This window comes from Ascaphus truei, chromosome 19, assembly GCF_040206685.1.
Source record: "Ascaphus truei isolate aAscTru1 chromosome 19, aAscTru1.hap1, whole genome shotgun sequence".
Classification (NCBI taxonomy): domain Eukaryota; kingdom Metazoa; phylum Chordata; class Amphibia; order Anura; family Ascaphidae; genus Ascaphus; species Ascaphus truei.
The window spans coordinates 35540903-35563672 of NC_134501.1; the positions used below are offsets into that span (position 1 = coordinate 35540903).

The 22770-nt window shown below is 43.1% G+C and overlaps 1 protein-coding gene across 6 annotated transcripts in view; it reads left to right on the forward strand.

Moving 5' to 3' along the window:
* The window catches only part of CENPT (centromere protein T), a 53565-nt gene that overhangs the window by 13052 nt on the left and 17743 nt on the right, over window positions 1-22770 (forward strand). For 5 of the 6 annotated variants that reach the window (XM_075577127.1, XM_075577125.1, XM_075577129.1 and 2 more), the window contains exons 10-13: window positions 17548-17700; window positions 18416-18568; window positions 21994-22170; window positions 22471-22677. In XM_075577127.1, the coding sequence (XP_075433242.1) occupies window positions 17548-17700; window positions 18416-18568; window positions 21994-22170; window positions 22471-22677 (690 nt within the window). The remainder of the gene's footprint in view (window positions 1-17547; window positions 17701-18415; window positions 18569-21993; window positions 22171-22470; window positions 22678-22770) is intronic. The other variant, XM_075577130.1, reaches the window with a different exon arrangement.

Below are 22770 nucleotides of genomic sequence, written 5' to 3' on the forward strand. Positions count from 1 at the left end.
CCTATTCCCATTGTGCTACTTACTTTAATTTCCCTGAATGTGCTGCCCCCGAACAGACTACCTCTCCGTATAGCAGAGAAAGAAGTCCTTTTTGTTTCTGTTTTTAATCTACAGAGTTTTTCAAACTTTGTTAATTGGGGACGGGGCGACAATGTGTTATAAAATGCTCTAACCTGGAGGTATCTAAAGAATTCCGTGTGTGGGATGTCCTTTTCAGACGCAATGTGTTCAAATGTTTTGATGCTGTTTCTACTCTCCAGATCTGAGTCGCAAAAGACCTTTCTGTTTCCAATTTTGAAAGTCCCTACAGTTCAGACCTGGAGTGAAATTCACGTTACCAAATATTGGGTCATTGAAGTATTTTTCGTCGTCAGAGCGTACCTAAATTTAGCAGCCTCCCAGATTGCAAGTGAGTTTGTCATTGTGGACAGCAGCTCTTAAGAGGATTTATACATCCTTTTTGGGGTCCAAATCAGGTTGTGCAATTCTAATGGGGCACATAATACGTTCTCCAATGACAGCCATCTTTTACGGTTGGTATCCAAATGCAACTGTGTAATTTGACATAATTGGGCAGCCTTGTAATAGGATAACAAGCAAGGTACTGCTAGCCCCCACCTTAATGTTGGTCTCTTTAATATGGTTCCCTTAATTCTTGGCCTTTTATATCCCCATATAAATTTTGGTTATTAACAACTGAAGAGAGGCTGAAAGATATAAAATACGAGGAAGGAGATTCATTTTGATACAGTATATTTTACCCATCCATGAGATTCTGTATGTAGACCAGCGTCTAATATTCTCTGTGTGTCTGAATAATTTTTGGGAAATTTGCCCTATAGAGGGATTTAAAATCCATAGTGATCTGTACCCCATGGTATTTAATGGACTCGGGTTGCCACTTGACATTAAAATTGATGGTTATTAATTTCACCACTTCATTTGGTAGGTTTATGTTTAGCGCTTCCGATTTTGTTTGGTTAATTTTGAAACCTGAGATCCTGTTAAATTTGTCCATCAGGTTGAATAAATTGGGCGAGGAGGTTGGCGGTCTAGAAATTTTGAGGAATATATCAGCATCTAATGCCACCTTTTATGTGTTTGGTCTTTTAATTGGATGTCTGGATTTGACCGAATCTGTGCCGACAAAGGGCATCCTTGTCTCGTGCCACTTTTCATTGGGAATATTTCCGATGGGAAGCTCTGATGGATAACTTTTGCTGCCAGGCTCCCATACAGTGCCATAATTGCCTTCAATATTCTACCCCCGAAACCAACAGCTCCAAGCGTGGCCCTCAGATATGGCCAGTCTATCCTATCGAATGCTTTTTCGGCGTCCAGGCTTGGCGCCATCACCCATATCTGTTTTGAGCTTGCTAATTCAATTAGATCAATAATGCGTTTGGTGTTGTCGGACGCTTGCCTGTCATGAATGAATCCAACTTGATCTGGGTGAATCAGCCTAGGTAGGATGTGACTCAATCTGTTGGCCAGCATTTTAGAAAATATTTGGATGTTCGAATTTATTAATGGAATCGGCCGATAACTCTTACAATTTGTTGGGTCTTTACCCTGTTTATAGAGTAGTGAGATTGACGCTTGGCGCATCTGACCCGGGAATTAAGCTCCTGCTAGCACTGCATTGAACATACGGAGCATATGGGGGGTAATTGTTTAACACTTTTTTTGTAGTATAAATTTGAGAAACCATCAGGGCCCAGGGCTTTGGAGGGCTTTAAGTGTTTAATCACCTGTCAATTCCTCCAACAAAAAGTCCCTTTTGTAGCGCTTCTCCCTCCCCACTCATTTTAGGCGCGTTTGAGGCTGCCAGAAACTCCTCTAGAATCCGGCTTGTGTTAGCATTGTGGCTGACATTCTCACCGTTGTAAATGCCTCTACAATTAATTTTGGGTTAGAGGGTCAGCGTGCCCGATTTTCAATTTAATAGCGTGAATACCATAATTGGATTGTTCCTCAATTTATTCACTAGTAGAGTATCTGGCTTGTTCGCTTTCTCATAAAATTTCCTCTTTGACCAACTCAACGCTTTTTCAGCATGGGAGGTAAGTAACAAGTTCAATTCTATTCTGGTATCTTTCCATTCTTTTAATATTTCTGCCCTTCTAGTCCTCCTATGTAGGTCCGATAGTTCCGATTAATTTCTGTTGAAGTTTTAGAATTTGAGCTTCTCTCCTTTTTTTTACGCCCTGCCGCAATGCTAATAAGTGTGCCTCTTAAGGTTTCCTTGTGTGCCTTCCACAGGGTGACCTTTGAATTGACACTGTTTGTTTATCCTAAAAATGTACTAGCTCCTCCCTGATCAGTTGTTTAATTTCTGGGATTTTTAGAATTGCCTCATTCAGCTTTCAATTCGCTCCAGGTCTGTCTAGATTAAACAGAACGCACCGGAGTTCGATTGGTGCATGGTCTGACCATGAAATATCATGGGTTTTTGCATATGCTACTTGCAGAACCATTCTATTTGATGCAAAGTAGTAGTCTAGACAGCTATAGCTGTCATGGTGGTGAGAGAAAAAAGGGAAACCCCTTTCTCCCGGTTGTAGCTCTCTCCAAATATCTATCAGGTGTCTTTCTTTCACTTCCTTAGACAGCGCAGATGACTTCTCCTTTCGGAAATGTCTCGCTTGAGAGGATCTGCCAAATTCAGGATGTAGGCTCCTACTAAAGCCTCCACCTAGGACCAATTGTCCCTTGGCTACTATGTCCAGAACTTGTTGTTTTTTTTTTTTTTGACAATCTTTTTCCTTTATTGGAGAATTGCAGCAAAGTTACAGAAAGAAATAACATTGTAGAATTGGCAATGAAGTCATGCGCACATGCCTGCAGGTGTTACAGGTTAATCCAATAAACCATTTTCCTTTTGAAGGTAGGTTGAGGAGAAGACAGAGAAAGGGGGATAGGTGGAACGACACAGGAAAGATGGGCGGGGAGGGAGGGGGGGGAATGGGAGGGAGGGGGGAATTGATGGAAGAAGATAGTTTGGGTGTCACCAATCACACTCATCCTGGGGGAGGGTCAGTGTTGGGCTAGGTATGTCCAGAACTTTTAAAGAAATTTGAGAAGAATGTCGGGTCCTGCTCACATGGGGCGTAGATATTTGCTATTGTCAGTAGCTGACCTTGAATTGAACCCGTTGGGATTATAGATCTACCATCTCTGTTTTTCTTAATCTGGTCTGTGATGAAAGAACACCTATTATGGAAGAGCACTGCCACACCTCTTCTTTTGACCTTGGCTGATGAGTAGAAATTATTCCTGAAATGTTTATCTATGTATTTAGGAAAATTTGTGTCACTGAAGTGAGTCTCTTGTTATAAAACATCAAGTCTCATTCTGTGATATTCTGCCATGGCTACCTTTCTCTTGCTTGGGCAATTTAGACCCTTCACATTATGTGACACTGTTTAGAGCCATCCAAGAATAATTAAGATCCCTCTCACCTCTACCTAGACCACGCGGAGGGCTCCACCGCCTCTTCCGGGCCCGTCTTATCTTCCATATTATTCTGCATTTGTGCGAGACTCTGATCGAGAGGGAGGACTGGACTTGGGGATGGGAGGGGGAACATACTGAAAAACATACAAAAAAATAATTAAAATCAACAACAAAGAACAGATATTGAAATAAGAGCCACCTGTGGCCCTGAACGGCCTCGGCTCTTATGCCCTAGGACTAATCATCTCTACTGGACCCCCACAGCCGGGGATCCAGTTACCTGAGTCACAACTCCCAGGTACCATTTTTTTTTTAAATCTTCTTTCCCTCTATTTTTTAATTTTCCTTTATTTATTTATTTGTTACTATTTTGGTCCATTCAACCAATCACCGTGCCAAGCTCCCTAACACCTGGCATATGGTCCTCTGAGTGCCCTAAGGCTAAGGTCCCGCTCCCTCCATCAGCGCGCCCGCACTGCAGACAGGCGGGGCGCTGACATACACAGACGCGGTCTGTAGGGAGCCGGAGTGGGAGGCTTGACAGGGAGGGGGGGCGTGGCTTGAGCGGAGGGACCCGCTACTCTCCCTCCCCCCCCCCTCCCTCCCTCCACGGGCTCGGGCTGGAGCTGCTGATGATAAGCAACACACACACACGCAGGCACTCATATATACACACACAGGCAGGCACTCACGCACTCAGGCACACACATACACCCAGACAGGCACTCACGCTGCTTTCACTCCACACTCCTCCCCGCTCCCCGAAGCCTCTCCTCCTCCCGAAGCCTCCCCTCCCCATTGGCTCACAGCCACACCACGTGACGCGTCAACGCTAGGGATCACAATTCTCTTGTATCCCGTAGCGGCTGACGCGTCACAGCGTGTAGTAAGCTGTGCAGCCAGGGGGGACCGGGACCGGCTCGGGAAGATTCCCCTGCTGGTGGGGAACTCGCGTGTGGCCGCCCGCGCCGCCGGGCGCACCGGGTCTCGGGCCTTATGTGCTTCACGGCTCACCTGACTTGGCATGGATGTATGCTGTAGTACCTATAAACCACCATCAGGTGGTGCTAGCACCTCACCCTGTTCTGTATCAGTGACGCTTATAGCACTAGCTGTAATTTTGACTGCACTTGTGGACCGCATGTCTTGTTCATTGATGTCTCACTATTCTACCTCCAATTCAGCTCATGTGAGGGAGATAACCCTAACTTTTCGGAACCCGGAGCCCTAAACCGTTTTTAACAACTATGAGCTCTAACTTAGAACCCGTATCGGCCTTTGTGACTGCAGTGTGAACAAGACACACCTGCACCCAATCTCTCCTTAGCTACCCCCTATGTGTTTCCCCTCAGCCTCCCTCCAGGTGAGTTTCCTTCTCCTCCCCCCCCTTTATTTGACACTATGTAGCCTCCTCCATCTCAATATTTATTATAGCCCGTGTGTATATATCCATGTATAAGGGGTATATTTGTAACACTATTTTTGTGTATTATGTATATTTTTTATTTGTTTGTGTAGCATGTATGTGATTAGCCATGATCACCTCCTCCCACCCACCATACACATCAACATACATGTACCCACAAACCTATACAGCTGCATATACAGTATATATATATGTATATGTATATATATATATATATAGTGTATTATTTATACATTATCTAGCTGGGTTATTCTTTTTGTGTGTCTGTTTTGTCTGCCGTTCCCAGGTGACTCTCCAGACTCCCTCCGATCGCAGATATTGCATCTTTCCCTCTGTCTGAGTCCCTGCCGGTGCCATTTTTCCTTCTCCCTTTTCTTTCTTTACACTCCGCACCGCAGTCCTCTAAAGAAAACCCAGGCCAGGATCCACTTTGTTCAATGAGAGGGTAGGCTAGTAGGAAAAGGGGCTATATAGCTTTAAGTCTTAATTGGCAGATCTTAACTGCAACTGTGTCTTTTACATGAACAACTTCTTCTTAACTGGCAGCCATTTCGCTGCTGCCTGGTGGAGGGCTGTCTGCTTTTCTCCATGTCAGCTCCAGATCAGGATTTTCTGCTTCTTGGTAAGCAGATATTTCTTTTAATCCTACTTTCTTCAAGAAAAAGTCACTATCCTCTGGGGATCTCAGGAGAAGGATTTGCTGTTCTTTATTACCAACAAGGCAAATGGGAATAACCATATATATTTTACCCCATTGGTAATGGGTTGGAGGCTCTGCCTAGAGTTACAGGGGACAGATCTTGAAAGAGCAGCAGTCTTGTACCTTCAAACATTATAGGGTTCAGGTTTCTTGTAACCTGAATCAAGACTTCTTTAGTTTTATAGTAATGTAGCCGCAGGATTATGTCCCTGGGCAATTCATTTCCCTGAGGCTTTGCTCTCAGAGCTCTATGGCAACTGTCCATTGCCAACTCCGTCTCCGTTTTATCCGGCAGCATGGATTGTAACCATTTTGAAATATAGTCCTCACACTCTGTGACAGACTCTGTGACTCCCCTTATCCTCACATTATTCCTGCTTTCTATATTTTCGAGATCTTCCTGCTTGTCCGACAAGTTCTGAGATTTGTGTTTTCAGGGTTGTTGTTGTTGTTGTTGTTGTTGTTGTTGTTTCCGCCGTCTTTTTTTAAAGCCTTGATTGTGACGTCCGTTTTTTTTTTTTTTTCCTCCAACTCATCTGTTCTTGTCCCAATACTGGATATATCGCGCCTCAGCTCTTGCATCTCTGTTTGGAACAGAGTTTTAAGATTCATGAACAGGTCTTTTAGGTCCCTTTTTAGATCACTTTTCTTGACAAGTTCTGTCCATGCCGACACTGCTCTCCCGCTCTGAGTCGGAGCCATATTGAGGTGCCGATCCTGCCAGTCTCCCTGCACCTGATGTTCCAGGCATGTGCCTGTGGCCTCTCGTGTCCGTTTTCTGTTTTACATGTTAGGCGATTTTTGGGTTGTTTGATCTATTTGATTGCGCTGGTTACGACGGAACTTAGTAAATTGCCACCATACCCTTAGCAGCCACGCGTGCGCCTCACCCCTGGGAACAGTTATGATGACAAATACATAGTTACATTAAGTGAGCAGGGTTGTACATTATATACAAGACACTGCAGCACAGTTGGAGATAATATATTATGGGCGTATGTAACAGTTACAGACCAGATTAAAATGTGAGACAGCTTTAGTTTTGAAAGAACTTACACTAGTGGTGGCTGTGAGTCTTTGGTAGATTGTTCCAGTTTTGGGGTGCACGGTAAGAGGAGGAGCGGACCGATACTTTGCTGAACCTTGGGACCACAAACAGTCTATTGAAGTCAGATCTCAGATAAGTGCTGCATGTGGTTGGGGTGAGGAGCTTGTTCAGATAGCCGGGTAGTTTGCCCAGAAAGTATTTGAAGGCAAGACAGGAGAGATTTACTTTTCTGCCTAGACTCAAGTGATGACCAATCTAGTTCTTTGAGCATTTCGCAGTGATGTGTGTTATAGTTGCATTGGAGGACAAAATGGCATATTAATTTCCTGTCACTGGAGACCTGTACTTTTAACGCCGGGAGCACTATCACCAGACGAGACAAAAGTTGAATAAATGGAGTTTATTCTGGCAAGCCAGCAGACATAACAAAATACACAATGCACTCACCGCCTGGGGGGGGGAAGACTCTAGCCTTGACTAGGTGCAGAGACCTGCTCCAGATAGGCTTACCCTGTCTGCTTCTTGGCCTGGTTCCTCAAAGTGCTATTCACGTAATAGCAACTTTGAAAATCCCGCCAGATGGATCACCGTCAAACTCTAGAAATGTTCTGGTACTCTAATCGGCAGCGCTCCTTACATAGCCCTCGGTGGCTCTTTACTATGGAGAAGGAGTCACCGGCCAACCAGAGCACAGATTGAGATGGTGCAGCCAAGGCTGCAATACTGAGAAACCTGCTCCTCATGCCACTTTCTCACTTGATAAAGACCACTGTAGGTTGAAACGTCGCTTTAAACATTGGCTAATAGATTTAAAGAAAACGCAGTGCCCTGGGATGCTTTTCTGCAGCCAAGGCTGCACCAGTCGGAAGGGGCATGCTAAGGCAGCGGTGTGCAAACAGGGGGCGCGAGATTTTTTTTTTTGCGGGCGGTTGCAGAGGTCCCTGTGACGGTAGAGGGAAATATGGCTGCTGTTAATAAAGGTTAAGTCTGCCATTACCCCTACCTGTCAGTAATACATTGATATTGTATTATGTTACGTATATATGTATGTCATTGCTTGGTTCCAGCACCTCAGGAATCGGGGGTTAATGTTTATATAGAATTGTTGCAAATGTTATGTTGCTGTCCTACCCACCCAATCAGGGCCTGGACATGTAGGCAGCTCCTGGCCCTGACTGTTGCAATATTATTTTTTAAGTTTATAAAAAGGTGGAGAGGGAGACCCCTAGCAGACAGAGCCTGCAGAGAGTCACAGAAGTGTTGCTGTGACAGGGAAACTGCAGTGTCTGCTCCAGTGCTGGTCTCCGGCCTGAAAACCAGTCCTGTAGGCACTGCAAAGAGAGAACGGCAAATCTCTGCAAGTTGGTTCCTGCGACTAGTTTGGGGGATACCCTGCCTGTTTCCCCAGTTGGGCATGTGTTTTGTATAGTTGTGGATGTTTTTACAATAAAATAATTTTATAAACTCTTGTGTTCTGTTTGGCGATCTGTTTGGCGATATTGATCCCTGGTCTCCCTTGACAGTCCCGCGCTCTCACCCCAGGCATTTAAATGCAATGCCGGGGGGCCCCGCGAGGCCTCTGCAACCTCTACTTACCGGGATTCAGCTGGCTTCAGCACGCGTGATTATGGCAACGCGGCGTCAAATGACGCCATGGTTGCCCTGGTAATGTGACGCTGCGCGAGGTAATGAGTGGGGTGGCCAATGGAGAAGGTAAGGTGGGGCACCGCAAAAAAAAGTTTGCGCACCCCTGTGCTAAGGTACTCAGGACCGCCCTGTGGCAGAGCTCCGGGCAAGTGGAGAATTCAAACTGGCCAATGGGAATCGTGCCTACAAGCTCCATCTCGACAACGGCTTCCCCTGGCCAGCCCTATACCTCCCGCTGGGTAGGCGTCACAGTGTTTTCAAATTGTATCTGCACATAGACCGCCAAACACACGGTTTTAGGGGTAGCTAACTGGGCTTCACCATTTATGTGAGGCCAGCTCCCCCTACCATCACAGTAGATGGTATCAAGTTTGCTAAGGTGGGTTTGGGGTGCCATATACTGTCTATAATTGGCATTAGCATCTGCTGTGCGATGTGCTTTCTGACCAGCAGACTTAGAGATGATTTGGTCCTTTTTTTAAAGTATTCCTTGTTTGGCATAGGTTTTGGATGTCAGGGTATCAATGTGCAACCCAAATGTTATATGGGTGTCAAACTATATGCCCAAGTATTTCAAACTAGTAACAGGTGCTAGGATGGTATTGGTGTTGGTTCTGATCTGGAGCTCATTCATAGGAAACTTTAAAAATGTTGCCTTGGTCCCAAATACCACTGCTGATCTTGTCCATGTTTAAAACAGTTTGTTGTGGGGCGTGGCCAACCACGGAGCAGGGCAGACGTGAGGATCCTGTGCTTTGTGCCCCAGCGAAGATGGCCGCCGTCAAACCTTAAAGGGATAGAAGACAATTAAATCTATATGAACAATAAAAAATAGACAAAAAACAGAACAAGTGCCTGCATACAGTGGGTACGCTAACACAAATACACAAGTAGCTGGAGCGGAACTTGAAGACCCCCCACAACCCCCCCCCCCCCCCTCCAAAAAAAAAGGGGGGTATAAGAAGCCGCCATGTAGTGTAGCACCACTGACAACTGTGCAACCCAGAGCTTGAGAACACTAAATACTAAAGCGCAAAATTAACCCTAAAGCAGAATTAAATAAACCTGGCAGCTGACCCATTATATACCAGAGTGACCCTATACCAGAATGACGACAGCCAAATCACGCAGAGGGACCGCTCAAGAGGCCTCCAGCTTCTTTAAGAAACAGACAGCGGCTACCGCGACGCAAGAGGTCGGATCCCCAGGAAGCCTAAAGGACCGAGAAGCGGACGGAGAAGGTAGACACCACGCATAGCTGACAAAGCAAGACATGCTTTCCATGATGCAAGACCTTAAAACTGAACTAAAAGAGACACTTCAGACTGAATTGGACAGATCCCTGGAAAAGTTCAAAACGGAACTCACTGGATTGGGGGAAAGAACTGATGCTGTAGAACGCAGCCTAGAGAGAGTGCATCAATTCCAGGCGGGGGCTGACCAGGAATGACTGTCTACGCAGACAGGTAGATGGTCTGCTTGAAAAAGCGAAAGACAGCGAAAGACAGCGAAAACAGATCTCGCCGCAATAATCTGCGTATCAAGAACATCCCAGAAGAAATAGATGCAACTAAATTGGACTCGTATCTAACCGGTCTATTTCAAAAACTGCTACTACAGTTCGACGAAAACCAAACGATCATGGACAGAGCCCACAGGGCCTTAAAGTCAAGATATGCTGACCCATTTAAGCCAAGAGATGTGGTGGCCAGTTCCTCAAACTGTCAGTCTGGGGATTCTCCTCCCTCTCCGTCTCTAAATTCTAGTCACCCTCTACAAAATGACTCATACTTTAAGAACTGGTACAACACACTAACATTCCTAACCCAAGAAGATAAATGGGGCTGAAAATCGTATCCCAAAATGTTAGGGGTTTAAATACACCCCAAAAGCGTAGACTGGTAATCACGGAAATAAATAGATAGGGAGCTGAGGTCGCTATGCTCCAAGAAACTCATCTGCTATCTAAAGATCAAAAAATACTAGTTAGTAAAGATTTTCCCTCAATAATACAGGCTTCACGACAACAACAAAAATGTGGAGTATTGATACTATTTCACAAAAAAATTAATTTTCAACCAGACATGATTAAAGTGGATAGAGATGGTCAGTTTATAATGGTCTCTGGACTTCTAGATAAGGTGCAGGTCACCTTGGTTAATATATACGCCCCTAACATAGAACAATTCAAATTCTTCAAATAATTTAATGAGCGAAGTGGACAAATTTAAAAAGGGTAAATTAGTAATGGGAGGGGACTTCAATATGCCTTTCGACCCCAGAGTGGACAAAACAGGCCCAATAACTTACACATCAACAAACAACCTCAGAAATGTATTCAAAGACTCTTTTCTCTCCTAGACTCTTGGAGAGTCCTTACTCCAGGAGTGAAAGATTACTCTTTTTACTCTAATATCCATGGATCATTCTCTAGAATAGACTATATAATGGTTGAATCTTCATTCTGTAACTGTTTTGCTGCAGCAAAGATATGCCCCACCGCCTGGTCAGACCACAGTTCAATAGTAATACATTTTAAAAACTGGGGCCCCACATACAAACCCACAACATGGAGACCAAGGGAATCGCTACTATGCAATCCAGAAGTAGTACCGTAGATGAAATTAGAGAAACGATTAAGACCTACTTCGAAATTAACGATACTGATTTCAGTGACACAAATGACCATCTGGGACGCCCTCAAGTCTGTTATCGGGGGCAAACTAATAGCGATTGGGGATTGGAAAAAGAAACAAAAGGTACAGGATATAAATAGACTAACCCAATAACTAGAAAAAGCTGCGACTACATAAAACAAACCCTTCAGACCCGCACTTTAAACATATGACCTAAGTCAAAGAACGACTTAATTCGCTATTATTAGACAAGGTAAAGAAAGCCATGCGTTGGACGCAACAAAAGTATTATCAAAAAGGAAACGAGACGGATCGCCTCTTAGCAAATTAATTAAACCAGAAAAGGAAGATATCCCAAATATTCTCAATCAGAAATAGAATAGGACAAAAAATATACGACCCAGCTCAAATAGGAATAGAATTTAAACAATATTATGAGAAACTATATAATCTCCCTAACGCTACTAAAAAAACAGAAAACAAATCAGACACGTCCTCTTACCAAGGATAACGGATGTAGATAAAGAGAAACTCGAGTCCCCAATCACAGGCCTAGAGATAGCGGATGTTATCAAAACACTGACAAATGGGGAAAAGTCCTGGACCAGATGGGTTCTCGGGTAAATATTACAAAAAAAATTGCACAATACTAGTCCCCCACTTGACAAAATTGTTCAATACATTCCTGAAAGGAGCAAGCCTCTCAAACGAGATGTCCCAAGCCACCATAGTAGTAATAGGAAGGACCCCCTGAACTGTGGCTATCGCCCCATATCCTTGCACAATTCTGACATAAAAATATATGCCAAGGTTCTGGCCAATTAATTAAAATTAATTATGCCCACCGTAATCCATCCTGATCAAGGCTTGCTAATATTATGCATATAGCCCAATCAAATAAATCAAAACTGGTGGTCTTAAGCCTAGACGCGGAAAAGGCTTTCGATAGGCTAGATTGGGAATTCATGTTTAAAACATTGGAGAAGTTTGGATTTGGCTCAATATTTATGAATGGGGTGAGAGCCCTCTACGATTCCCCAACTGCAGCTGTAGCAGTTAACGGACAACTCTCCAGCCCTCTCTCCCTTGCTATTCGCTCTTTCAATAGAACCACTTAGCTCTGCAGTACGTAATTCTAAGGCTATATCGGGTATCAAGGTAGGGACAGAAGAATTCTAAATAGCTCTATTTGCTGTTGATGTGATTTTGACAATCTCTAAGCCTTTGACATCCCTGCCCAATCTTTTCGGTCTATTGTCTGAATTTGGTATGTACTCGGGATTTAAAATTAACCAGTCAAAAACTGAGGCATTTGCTATCGGCCTTCCTCATGATCTGACAAAGTTGTTACAACTTTGATTTTAAATGGGACCCCAAAACACTCAAATACTTAGGCATTCAATTCCCGAAAGAGATAAGCTCACTATAGTCAATTATACACATCTTCTCAAAATATTAGAGAGATTACACAATGGTCAACTTATCAAATCTCCTGGATAGGCCGAATATGGGCAATTAAAATTAATATTCTACCACGGCTCCTTCCAAAAAACGCTTATTAAATTTATATGGATAAAATAAAAAACCCTGAATTAGAAGGGATATACTATATCGTCCAAAGGAGCTCGGAGGCTTGGCTATGCCAAATATTTTTAACTTCCATCAGGCAGCCCAATTGGGGCAGATAGTTCAATGGCATGTCCCCCCAGCATCCAAAAAATGGGTGGAGTTGGAGGCTAGTCTGACCTTACCGATACCATTGGCAGATATAATCTGGCTAGACAAAAAGACCGGCCAAAGATAGTCTCAAATAACCAGATTCTAAAGCACTCCTGTGAAATATGGGACTCAGCCAAGTTTAAGCTGAAACTCGCACACAAAAAATTCCTTGATTCCGCTAGCGAACAAACATAACTTCCCTCCAGGATTCCATGAAAACTATCTGGACTGTTGGAGTGGTAAAGGCATTTCAAAAGTTGTAGATCTATTCTCACACGCTAAGTTACAAACGTTTCAAGAATTGCATGAGCAGTTTGAGCTGCCAAGCACAGATTTCTATCGTTATCTACAAGTTAGACACTATACTGAGGGTCTGAGGAGAAGTTTGATCGGGATGACATACCAATTCTCACGTATTTTGAGAAAATGTGCATACAGGCCTCGGACAGGGTTAAAATTATACCATCTTAATATGATGGTATAAACACAATAGGCTCGCAGGATAAATATGGATACATGTTGGCTTGGGGGAGGAAATTGAATGGGAAGACTGGCGGGACACATGGCATGCTGCGGCCAAAGGGTCCACCTGCATTTTAATAAAGGAAAACTCCTATAAACTTCTATACAGATGGTATAAAAAAACAACTAAATTAAATCTAATAAATCCAAATATCTCTCCAATGTGCTGGAGAGGATGCGGACAGAGGATCTCTGTCCCATATCTGGTTGGACTGCCCAAAAACTCAACCCCTATGGGAAAGTATATTTAGGCTTATCTTGACTACTGCGGGAGTCGAGATACGAAGAGACCCATGGTTTCTACTGCTAGGCAAACCATTAGAGGGTGTGAATGAAACTCTCAAAATGAATAGGACATAATATTAGTGCAGTTAGATGTCTAGTTGCCAGGTGTTGGAGGCAGGCAAACCCACCCACATACAGAAAGGTTAGGGAACAAATATCCACTGGCATGATGATGGAGAATCTAACGAGCTATCTAGAAGATTCCATGATTAAATTCCGGAGCGTCTGGGATCCCTTTCTATAATAGGGCTATATGTGCAAGAGCGGAAAGAAGTAGCAGATTTTTGGGCCCCTTTCGCAAATAGAATATTAGAAGTATTAAGAATAGGAATATGATGCATAAATATATTGATATGTTGTGCTGAAGATGAGATGTTTAGAATATGTAATGACATCACGCCCCCCCCCCCGAACACCTACCCTCTTTTTTTCACTTTCCCCCCCCCCCCCCTGGTTTATATTTCTGTGTCCCTAAGTCCATGTTATATGCTTCCTGCTATTAAAATGTATACCTTTATTATAATTTGTTAGCTCCAAATGTACAATATAATATAATTAATAAGTGTTAAGAGATAACAGATACATTGTCATTTATAGTTATCTGTTAAAATGGATATTTTTATGAAAATACAAATAAGGAGATTTAAAAAAAAAATCCATGCAGTCAGCCTAAGTATTTGCATAGGAGCCATGATTTCAACCTAGCCACCTGGCCTCAAATGTCAGAGGTGTTGGCCATTTGGTAGCAAGGAGGGGTAGAGGAAAAGTCCCCAACATCCACTTTGGTTCTCTCACTCTGCGGAGCCTTCCCCACAGATAGCCATGCCCTTTTCCCTGACATCAGTCAGATGGGCTGTGCTCTGATTGTTAAAACATAGGAGACCGTAGTTTATAAAAGGGGCTACCGCACTAGGTGTGGGGCAGTCTCTGTCTTTTCAGACTTATAGGTAATCTTGGGACTGGTCCAGTGAGGCGCCGGTAAGGTTCCATGGGGCATTGTGGTGCTAGGGAATTCCTAGCCAAAGCCGAGGACTAGCTCTGAGGAGGAAGGTTACTGTTCCAGGCTTATTCCAGTGACGTGGAGTGAACAAGGTAAGCCTTTGCTGAAGCAGGTGCCTTGCACCTAGAAAAGCCTAGATTTTACCCCAAGACCCAAAGTAAGTGTGTATATTCTCTGTATTTTTTGTTTTTCTGTGTTTCCAAGGTCTTATCCAAATAAAACTCATTTTATTTCACTGCCTTTGTTTTGCCTTGTGACTGATCCCTTAAATATAAATGGTGTTAAAAGACCTGGTCTACCGTGACAGGGGTTTTTCTCAGTTGTATGGGACAGAGTTGAAAAGGGAGGACCTGGGTTAAGTTCAATATCACCTGCTAAAGAGTAACCGTATAAATAGAAATGTGAGTAGTTTGCAAAGTGTAAATTTGTGGTGTTTGCCATTAGAGTGAGCGGTGGTTGGTGTGCTTCTTTTCAGAGTTCTCCACCAACATTCAGTAGATAGTGCAAGGCTTTTGAGTAAGCCATGGTGTATGATGATATTGGGTGTGGGCCATGTGTAGAAGAGTTTTCAGAAAGATCCAGACCCAGTCCACCTAGTTACATAGTAGATGAGGTTGAAAAAAGACATCCATCCATCAAATTCAACCTATGCAAAATTTAAACGACCGATACTTAATCCTATATCCGTACTTGCAGTATATAGATCCAGTGGAAGGCAAACAAAAAGCCCCAGTGACATATCATCCAATAATATCTCATAAGGGAGAAAATTAATTCCTTCCTGACTCCAAGAATTGGCAATCTGATTACTCCCTGGATCAACATCCTTCCCATGTATACTTATTTGGTATATCCCTGTATACCTTTCCTTTCTAAAAAGGTGTCCAACCCTTTTTGAACAAATCTATTGTATCTGCCATCACAGTCTCCATGGGTAATGAATTCCACATTTTAACTGCCCTTACTGTAAAGAACCCTCCCCTTTGTTGCTGGTGAAATCTCCTTTCCTCCAACCTTAAGGGATGACCCTGTGTCCCTTGTTCTGCCCTTGCAGGTAATCAACTCACATTTGGTAAGATATAAAATGGCATTCACACTTTTGGGGAAGTGTGGCAAAGCTGCTTGTCCGATAAGGTCCTTCTGTTTCTCCTGCTTGCCTGTTTGAGGCGTGACCACCGATGTAAGTGCAGTCCCCGTGTAATCTACGTTTCAGACCGTCTCCAAGTGGGTGCCGGCACCGTGTAAAGTGTAAGAACATGTGAGGGTGTGTCACATACTAGCCTGGAAAGACCGCAGGGCATCTCTTCTGAGAATTCAGATAGACTGGTCGTTCCCCCAAGGGGAACAAGGAAAGGGCAAGCAACCTCCATCAACCATAAATCAATGGATTATGGTGGCTTTCAGGAAGGCCCATACTATTCAAAAGATTTCACTTCCAGGGCTGGTGAAAGCACATTCGACAAGGGTCATGGGCAACGACTGCACAGGCTTAACCCACAGAATTATGCATGGCCGTAGTATGGACTTCAATTAATACGTTTTAGTAAGTATAAATCTTGTGACGTACAGGCTTCAGCGGAAGCAAATTTGGAAGAAAGGTCCTGCAGTCAATTGTCACCACTTAAATAAAAGATTATTTTGAAGTGACCGGGAATGTTGTATTTATTGAAGTACCCAACTTACCGTAATCTTTTCCTGGAGGGTCCATCCATGGCAGTGCTCACCAATTCCCTCCCAAAGTTTAGATCTAAGATACTAATGTTTCTTGTTTATACATTGCAGCTTTTATACTGAGAGGAAAGGAGGGGCTATTTATAGGTCCTCCCACAGGTAGAGTTTCTGTCCTCTCTCAGCTGGAGGGTGGAACTTAGCCCATTGGTGAGCACTGCCATTGAAGGACTCAAGGAAAAAAAGTTGGGTGTCTGTTTTCATTGACAGAAGCCAGGATTCTGTCGTATGTAATCCCTATTTTTTCTTTGCTTCACACTTTGAAAACCCTATTAAAATTAATTTGATTTCTGTTTGGCTGGGCTACATGTTAATTACTGAATTAAGTGAATTTGCTTCTGTAGCTCAGCCAATGCCACATATCTATTAAATGAATATTAAGTTTTGGTTTAAAACAGATTTTTTTCCATCCTGGTATGTTCACGTTTATGGACCTTCAAAAGACAGTATTTTTCTATTGCAGCTTTGCGAGTTTGAGGAAATAATGCATTAACGGGCCTCAGTGTCTCACAATAGTTACAGTTGAGGTACTATATACTGTATCTAGAATTTTCTTGTACAACTTTTGTCACTTCTCATATTGGGATGTGTCGTTCTTATCTTGCAAGGGTAATTTAAAAACCGCATTTGATTTTTAAGGATTTTTTTTTTAAAGGTGGAAACGGAATCCTGAGAGACAGTTTGTGGCTCGTGACTGAGAATAGAAATGTTCCGTGTTATTGGGTTTCAGATCCAGTGGGAGTTTCCGTGAGCAAGGGGTTTTCTGTGGAATTGCTGCGCCATGGCTGTTTTACCATTTTCCGTGAACAAGGCTAAGCACCAGAGGCAGGTTTCACACCGCCAACGCAGTGCTAAATCTCTATAGAGCTCTGTGAGAAGGGTGCACCGTGCAACCAGACTGCAACATGTATATTATGGCGGCCATCCATTATAATAATAATAAAAATCTGCTTCTCTCGTCTGACCAAATCAGAAAGCAGGGATATATTCATATTTGCATGAGGATGCCGGTAAAGCCATACAGTACCGGATTAGACATGTATTTAACCCCTATCCTGCCAAAAGGCACATTGGGAAAGGCGTTTGCCTTCTTTCTAGGTACCTTTCTGCTAGCACCAGTCACCATGTCCATCCAACAATGTAAAAAAATGAATTTAATTGTCAAGCCGTTTTTGGGTGACTTAATCCCTTCACTACCAGATTTGCCTCTTTGCAAGCAAAGGAGTTGAGGGTATTCGGAAGCAAGTATTAACTCATTATTGGACACTAATTCCTGTACGTTCTGCTGACAATGGGCACTTTCAGATGTAACTGTTGGAAAAGACTTTTGAAATGTTTCCAGAACTGATCTTTAATACAACGTCTTCTTGAATTGGGCAGTTCCTCGGCAGTCTGGAACATCAAAGCCAGCAACATCCATGGATCTGGGCCGCTATTCACAAGCAAAGGGATCTGGGAACAAGCGGACCAGTGAGAAAACATCAGTTCATAATAGGGAAGAGGAGAAGGGCACTGACACGCCTAAGCAAAGGGGTAAGTCTGTTCCAGAAGGGAAAGGCTGTATAATATCTCACTTAATAAAGAGGTTTTATGGTTACAGTGAAAACTAATTGTAATTCCAGTGCAATTTCGATTTTGGCATTTATTTCTGTTGTAAAATAAATGAACCTGTGAGTTATGAGCAGTCGCCAGTAATAAGCAGGTCACTGGTAAGACCCTCACCTGTAGAGGGCCAGGCACAGCACAATTCGGGATTAGTGGGCATATACATTGCAGGGTGTACATGAGGAAACCAGCCATAGCCATGACCCTGAATCATCTTGTGCAGAAGGTACCTAATGGCAGCCTTAAGTTACATAATGACGGAAACGTTCTTTCCATTAAAAGAAAATAACCCCAACCCTCTAATAGCGCGTCTGAGATATGATGCATTGTAAGGAACCTCAACCCTTTCTATATTTTATATTCTTCTGTATTTGGTTCAATTTTCAAATGACCTGAAAATTGCAGGGAACCCTCTAGGGATGCCCTGGGAACCCAAGGGTTGTAGAAACCCCTGTTGAAAAACACTGACTTGGTCACCAGCCAAATTATTATATTTAAATCTAGCGTTGCACTATGAAACATGGAGTATGGTAACATTACTGTGCATAAGAAACAGGATACAAATCCTTTTACACAGTCAGATGTGACTGTTAAAATGTTTCCAGAACTGATCTTTAATACAACGTCTTCTTGAATTGGTCAGTTCCTCGGCAGTCTGGAACATCAATGCCAGCAACATCCATGGATCTGGGCCGCTATTCACAAGCAAAGGGGTCTGGGAACAAGCGGACCAGTGAGAAAACATCAGTTCATAATAGGGAAGAGGAGAAGGGCACTGACACGCCTAAGCAAAGGGGTAAGTCTGTTCCAGAAGGGAAAGGCTGTGTAATATCCCACTTAATAAAGAGGTTTTATGGTTACAGTGAAAACTAATTGTGATTCCAGTGCAATTCTGATTTTGGAATTTTTCTGTTGTAAAATAAATGAACCTGTGAGTTATGAGCAGTCGCCAGTAATAAGCAAGTCACTGGTAAGACCCTCACCTGTAGAGGACCAGGCACAGCACAATTCGGGATTAGCGGGCATATACATTGCAGGGCGTACATGAGGAAACCAGCCATAGCCATGACCCTGAATCATCTTGTGCAGCGCAAAGGCGAAAGGCACCTAATAGCGTTAAGTTACATTGTTCTCACCACCTCACTCAGTCTGGTCCCCATTATCTTAATACATATCAATTAAATAGATTTTAATTTACTCACTATTCCTTACACTCAGGACCATTAATGCTGATTTTTATCTGTATATCTGCTCATTATCTATGTGACAGTCTATATGTCTAGTTACTTTCTCACACACAGACATTGAGTGCACGCAACAGGACCTTATCCGTTTTGGAAGCGTCTGCTCCAACGGTGTTCTCCTCTCTATGTATCTATTGTTTTCAATAGTGCGTCTGTCTGTCTGTGTGAGCTCTGATCACTGTGGGTAGAGCAGGTTCATCTCTTGTTTAAATTACATAACGTCGGAAACTTTCTTTAAATTAAAAGAAAATAAACTGAGTTTTTATTGCAGAGGCGAATCTGAGAAGGATGTCTGATTTTACTCTGTGCAGTGAAGACCTAATCAAAGGCGTCAATTATTGAGTTTAAATATTTTAAACACCCCTGTTATTTGGTGGCTTTGAGACTCCACCATTACCTAGTCACTAGCCAAATTGCTATATTTAAATCTTGCGTTGCTGTGACAGAACCACATGGCCCGCCCAGTCTCCGATCTGATTTAAAACGTCCGAACATAATTGATTATTGGCTTCTTTCATGTTCAGGATTTGCCCTTATGTCTATCCCAAGAATTTTTTAATTAACATCCTGTTTTAGCCCCTAACAGCGATTCCACAAACCCACGACCCATTACATGAAGTACTTCCTCATATGTCCCCTGAGGTCCTCTTTCTGATCTATGCGTCCCTCTTGTAATTTGTTGACACCCTTTATGCATTTGAAATTTTCAAGCATATCCCCCTCTCCCTTCTATTCTCTTAGCTTTACATAGTGCGTTGTATTAGTTTTTCCTGATTCGATCCATGCTGTAGATCCCGCACCATCTTAGTAGTGCATCTTTGTGCCGTTTGGCCTCCCGGAGATATGGTTTCCAGAACTGAACACAGATCTTAAGGTGAGATGTTACCAATGATCTAGAATGTGGCATCACCACCTCTCTCTGCTAATATATTCCCCTACACAACCTAAGATCATGTTGCTTTGTTTCATTGCTGGCCAAGGAAGCTGAAACAATGACTCCCAGGTCCCATTACTCTATAGTAGTAGGCATGGGGCCATCAATCCTGTATTTTGTATTTTTGTAACCCAGGTGCATTATTTTGCCATTTTCTGGCACTAAATAGTAGTCACACTCTTGACCAATCTACCGAAATCATTTATTTAGCCCCTCTCTCCCCCACCGTGGAGTGTCAGCCCTGTGCCAGATAAAGACCATTTGAAATGTCACTAAGATTTGAAAGCACACCGGTCCTAGTAAACATACCCGAGTTACTCCACTGGCCGCCTTTACCACAACTTTCTGACGCCTATTCTTCAACCGACACCCTACGCCACCACTTTAGAATCCAAACCCAAGCATTGCAACTTAATTATCAGTCTTCTATGTGACGCAGTTGGAAAGGAGTCACTAAAATGTAGCTAATGCTACATCAACTGCTCCACCCGGTTCTATAACAACAAGTCACCCAGTCACAATAAGCAATTTCTTTGCCGTGACCTCTGTCTAGGAAATCCATACTGCCTGGGATCTTGTAACTTGTTGGACTATAGATCTTCAAACATGGTTTTTTTTTTTTTAATTTTTTCTCAATCGTTTCCACACTACTGATGTCACTTAATGGTGTGTAGTTACCCAAGTCTTTCCAACTTATACTTTTGTAACCTGGAATTATACTCTTCCAGTCATCTGGAACTACACCTGTTAATAGTGACTGGTTAAATGGATCTGGTAATGGTGTTGCCAGCACACCCCTAAGCTCTTTTAATATCTTGGATGTACCCCATCTGGCCCCATTGACTTGTCCACTTTCAGTTTTGTTGTTCCCAATTGGGCGCTCTCCTCCTCTGCTAATGAACTTGTGTCCAACTCCTTTCCATTTATAGTCCTGGTAACCAGCTGTGGTCCCTTCCCCTTCAGCTGTGAAGACATACATTATATTCCTGTGCCAAGAGATGGGTTTTTTCAGGTGCAGTCACTTCTATGACAAAGTGTGTGTGTTTTTTGGTGTGTGTGTGTGTGTGTTTTTTGGTGTGTGTGTGTGTGTGTGTGTGTGTGTGTGTGTGTCTTTTCACTCCAATTAAAACTTCGACAATAATTTAACGTTTTCTACCTAGTTTCGTTCATGAGACTGTAGACCAGGGGTGCGCAACGGTCACCAACGGGTCAGGTTTTCAGGATATCCCTGCTTTAGCACAGGTGGCCCAGTCGAAGACTACCACCTGTGCTGAAGCAGGGATATCCGGAAAAGCTGACCTGTTGGCGGCCCTGGAGTTGCCCGCCCCTGCAGTAAAGGGTTGTACATGCAAATACATAGTGTGAATTAACGATTTTCTTTGCCGTTTGTCATTAGCCGAAGAAAAATAAAGGGTGAGAACCATCATTAACAGATAAGTTCAAAGTATATGGCATCACATAGATTGTAAGCTCTCCGTGGCAGGGATTCCTTATCCCATCTCGTGCTGTTCTGTTGCTAGTTTCTACTAGCCGGGATTTGCTGAGCTCCGGTAAGCGGCATTGAAGCCTTTACTGCCATTTACCTGTATGACCATAAACGCCAGATCGGACTCCGATACCCCCATACCTCCTGGGGACCTTTGTTAATTACCCCCCCCCCCCTCCCACCACCACACTGTAATAAATAGGAGATAGGAAAGATGATAAAGTGCTGTGTAAATTGTTGGCACTACATAAATTACAAATAAATTTCTACGTACATCAGAAGAAAACAGAACCATTCATTTTCCCCATGGCACAAGTTCCATTTTTACTTTTAAGGGCGATTTTCATCTTTTTAAATGTCATGAGTAAGGGGCAGGAGTGCGAAATCAAACAGTCCATTATTGCATAAAATAAATCGTGCTAGCACGTCTTTGTATCTCGCTATCTTGCTTTTGAAACTTCTAAGGGGGGCACTAAAGGTGTTTTATGGGCCATATATCTGTGTGCACATTACTCTTACGATACAATGAAATAACCTTGTATTACGACTGTTATTAGGTTTGCAGTACTCTGCTAGGGCAGTGCCGGAAACTTCCACGAGCCGCATTGAGCCACCTGTTGCCAAGTCTGCCTTCTACTCCACAACAAAGAGGCAGAGTGTTCAGCGTTTGGAAGATGGACAGAGGGAAGAGGCGGGAGAGCAGGTTACTAGCGGGGACGAGTCAGAGATTGAGCGTAAGGTTCTCCGTGTCTTTCAGGCCACGGAGTTATGACTTATACATATATAAGCATTTTGATACGTTGGTGTTGGGCGCTGCATTCAAGCTCACAAGCTACCAATTTTACATCGCATTTTAACCGTTCTTTTTTTATTCTGTAGTTTTTCTTTGGGTGTTGTTATTTATTTTAATCAAGTCAAATTTTTTATTAAGTATTCAATTGCTTGTTTTAACCATGTTGGTGTACCAACAAAAGGGAGATTTGCATTTGGTCTCTTCCCTCCTTTCAACTTAATTTTATTACGACTGTTATTAGGTTTGCAGTACTCTGCAAGGACAATTTCGGGAACTTCCACGAACCGCATTGCGCCACCTGTTGCCAAGTCTGCCTTCTACTCTCTAACAAAGAGGCAGAGTGTTCAGCGTTTGGAAGATGGACAGAGGGAAGAGGCCAAAGAACAAAGTGTTGATGCTGATGAGGCGGGAGAGCATGTTACTAGCGGGGAAGAGTCGGGGGTTGAAGGTAAGACTCTCCCTGTGTCTCAAGCCCCTGAGTTATGGCTTATACTTATATCAGCATTTTGACTGTTGGGTACACAATTTTTTTTTTTTTTTT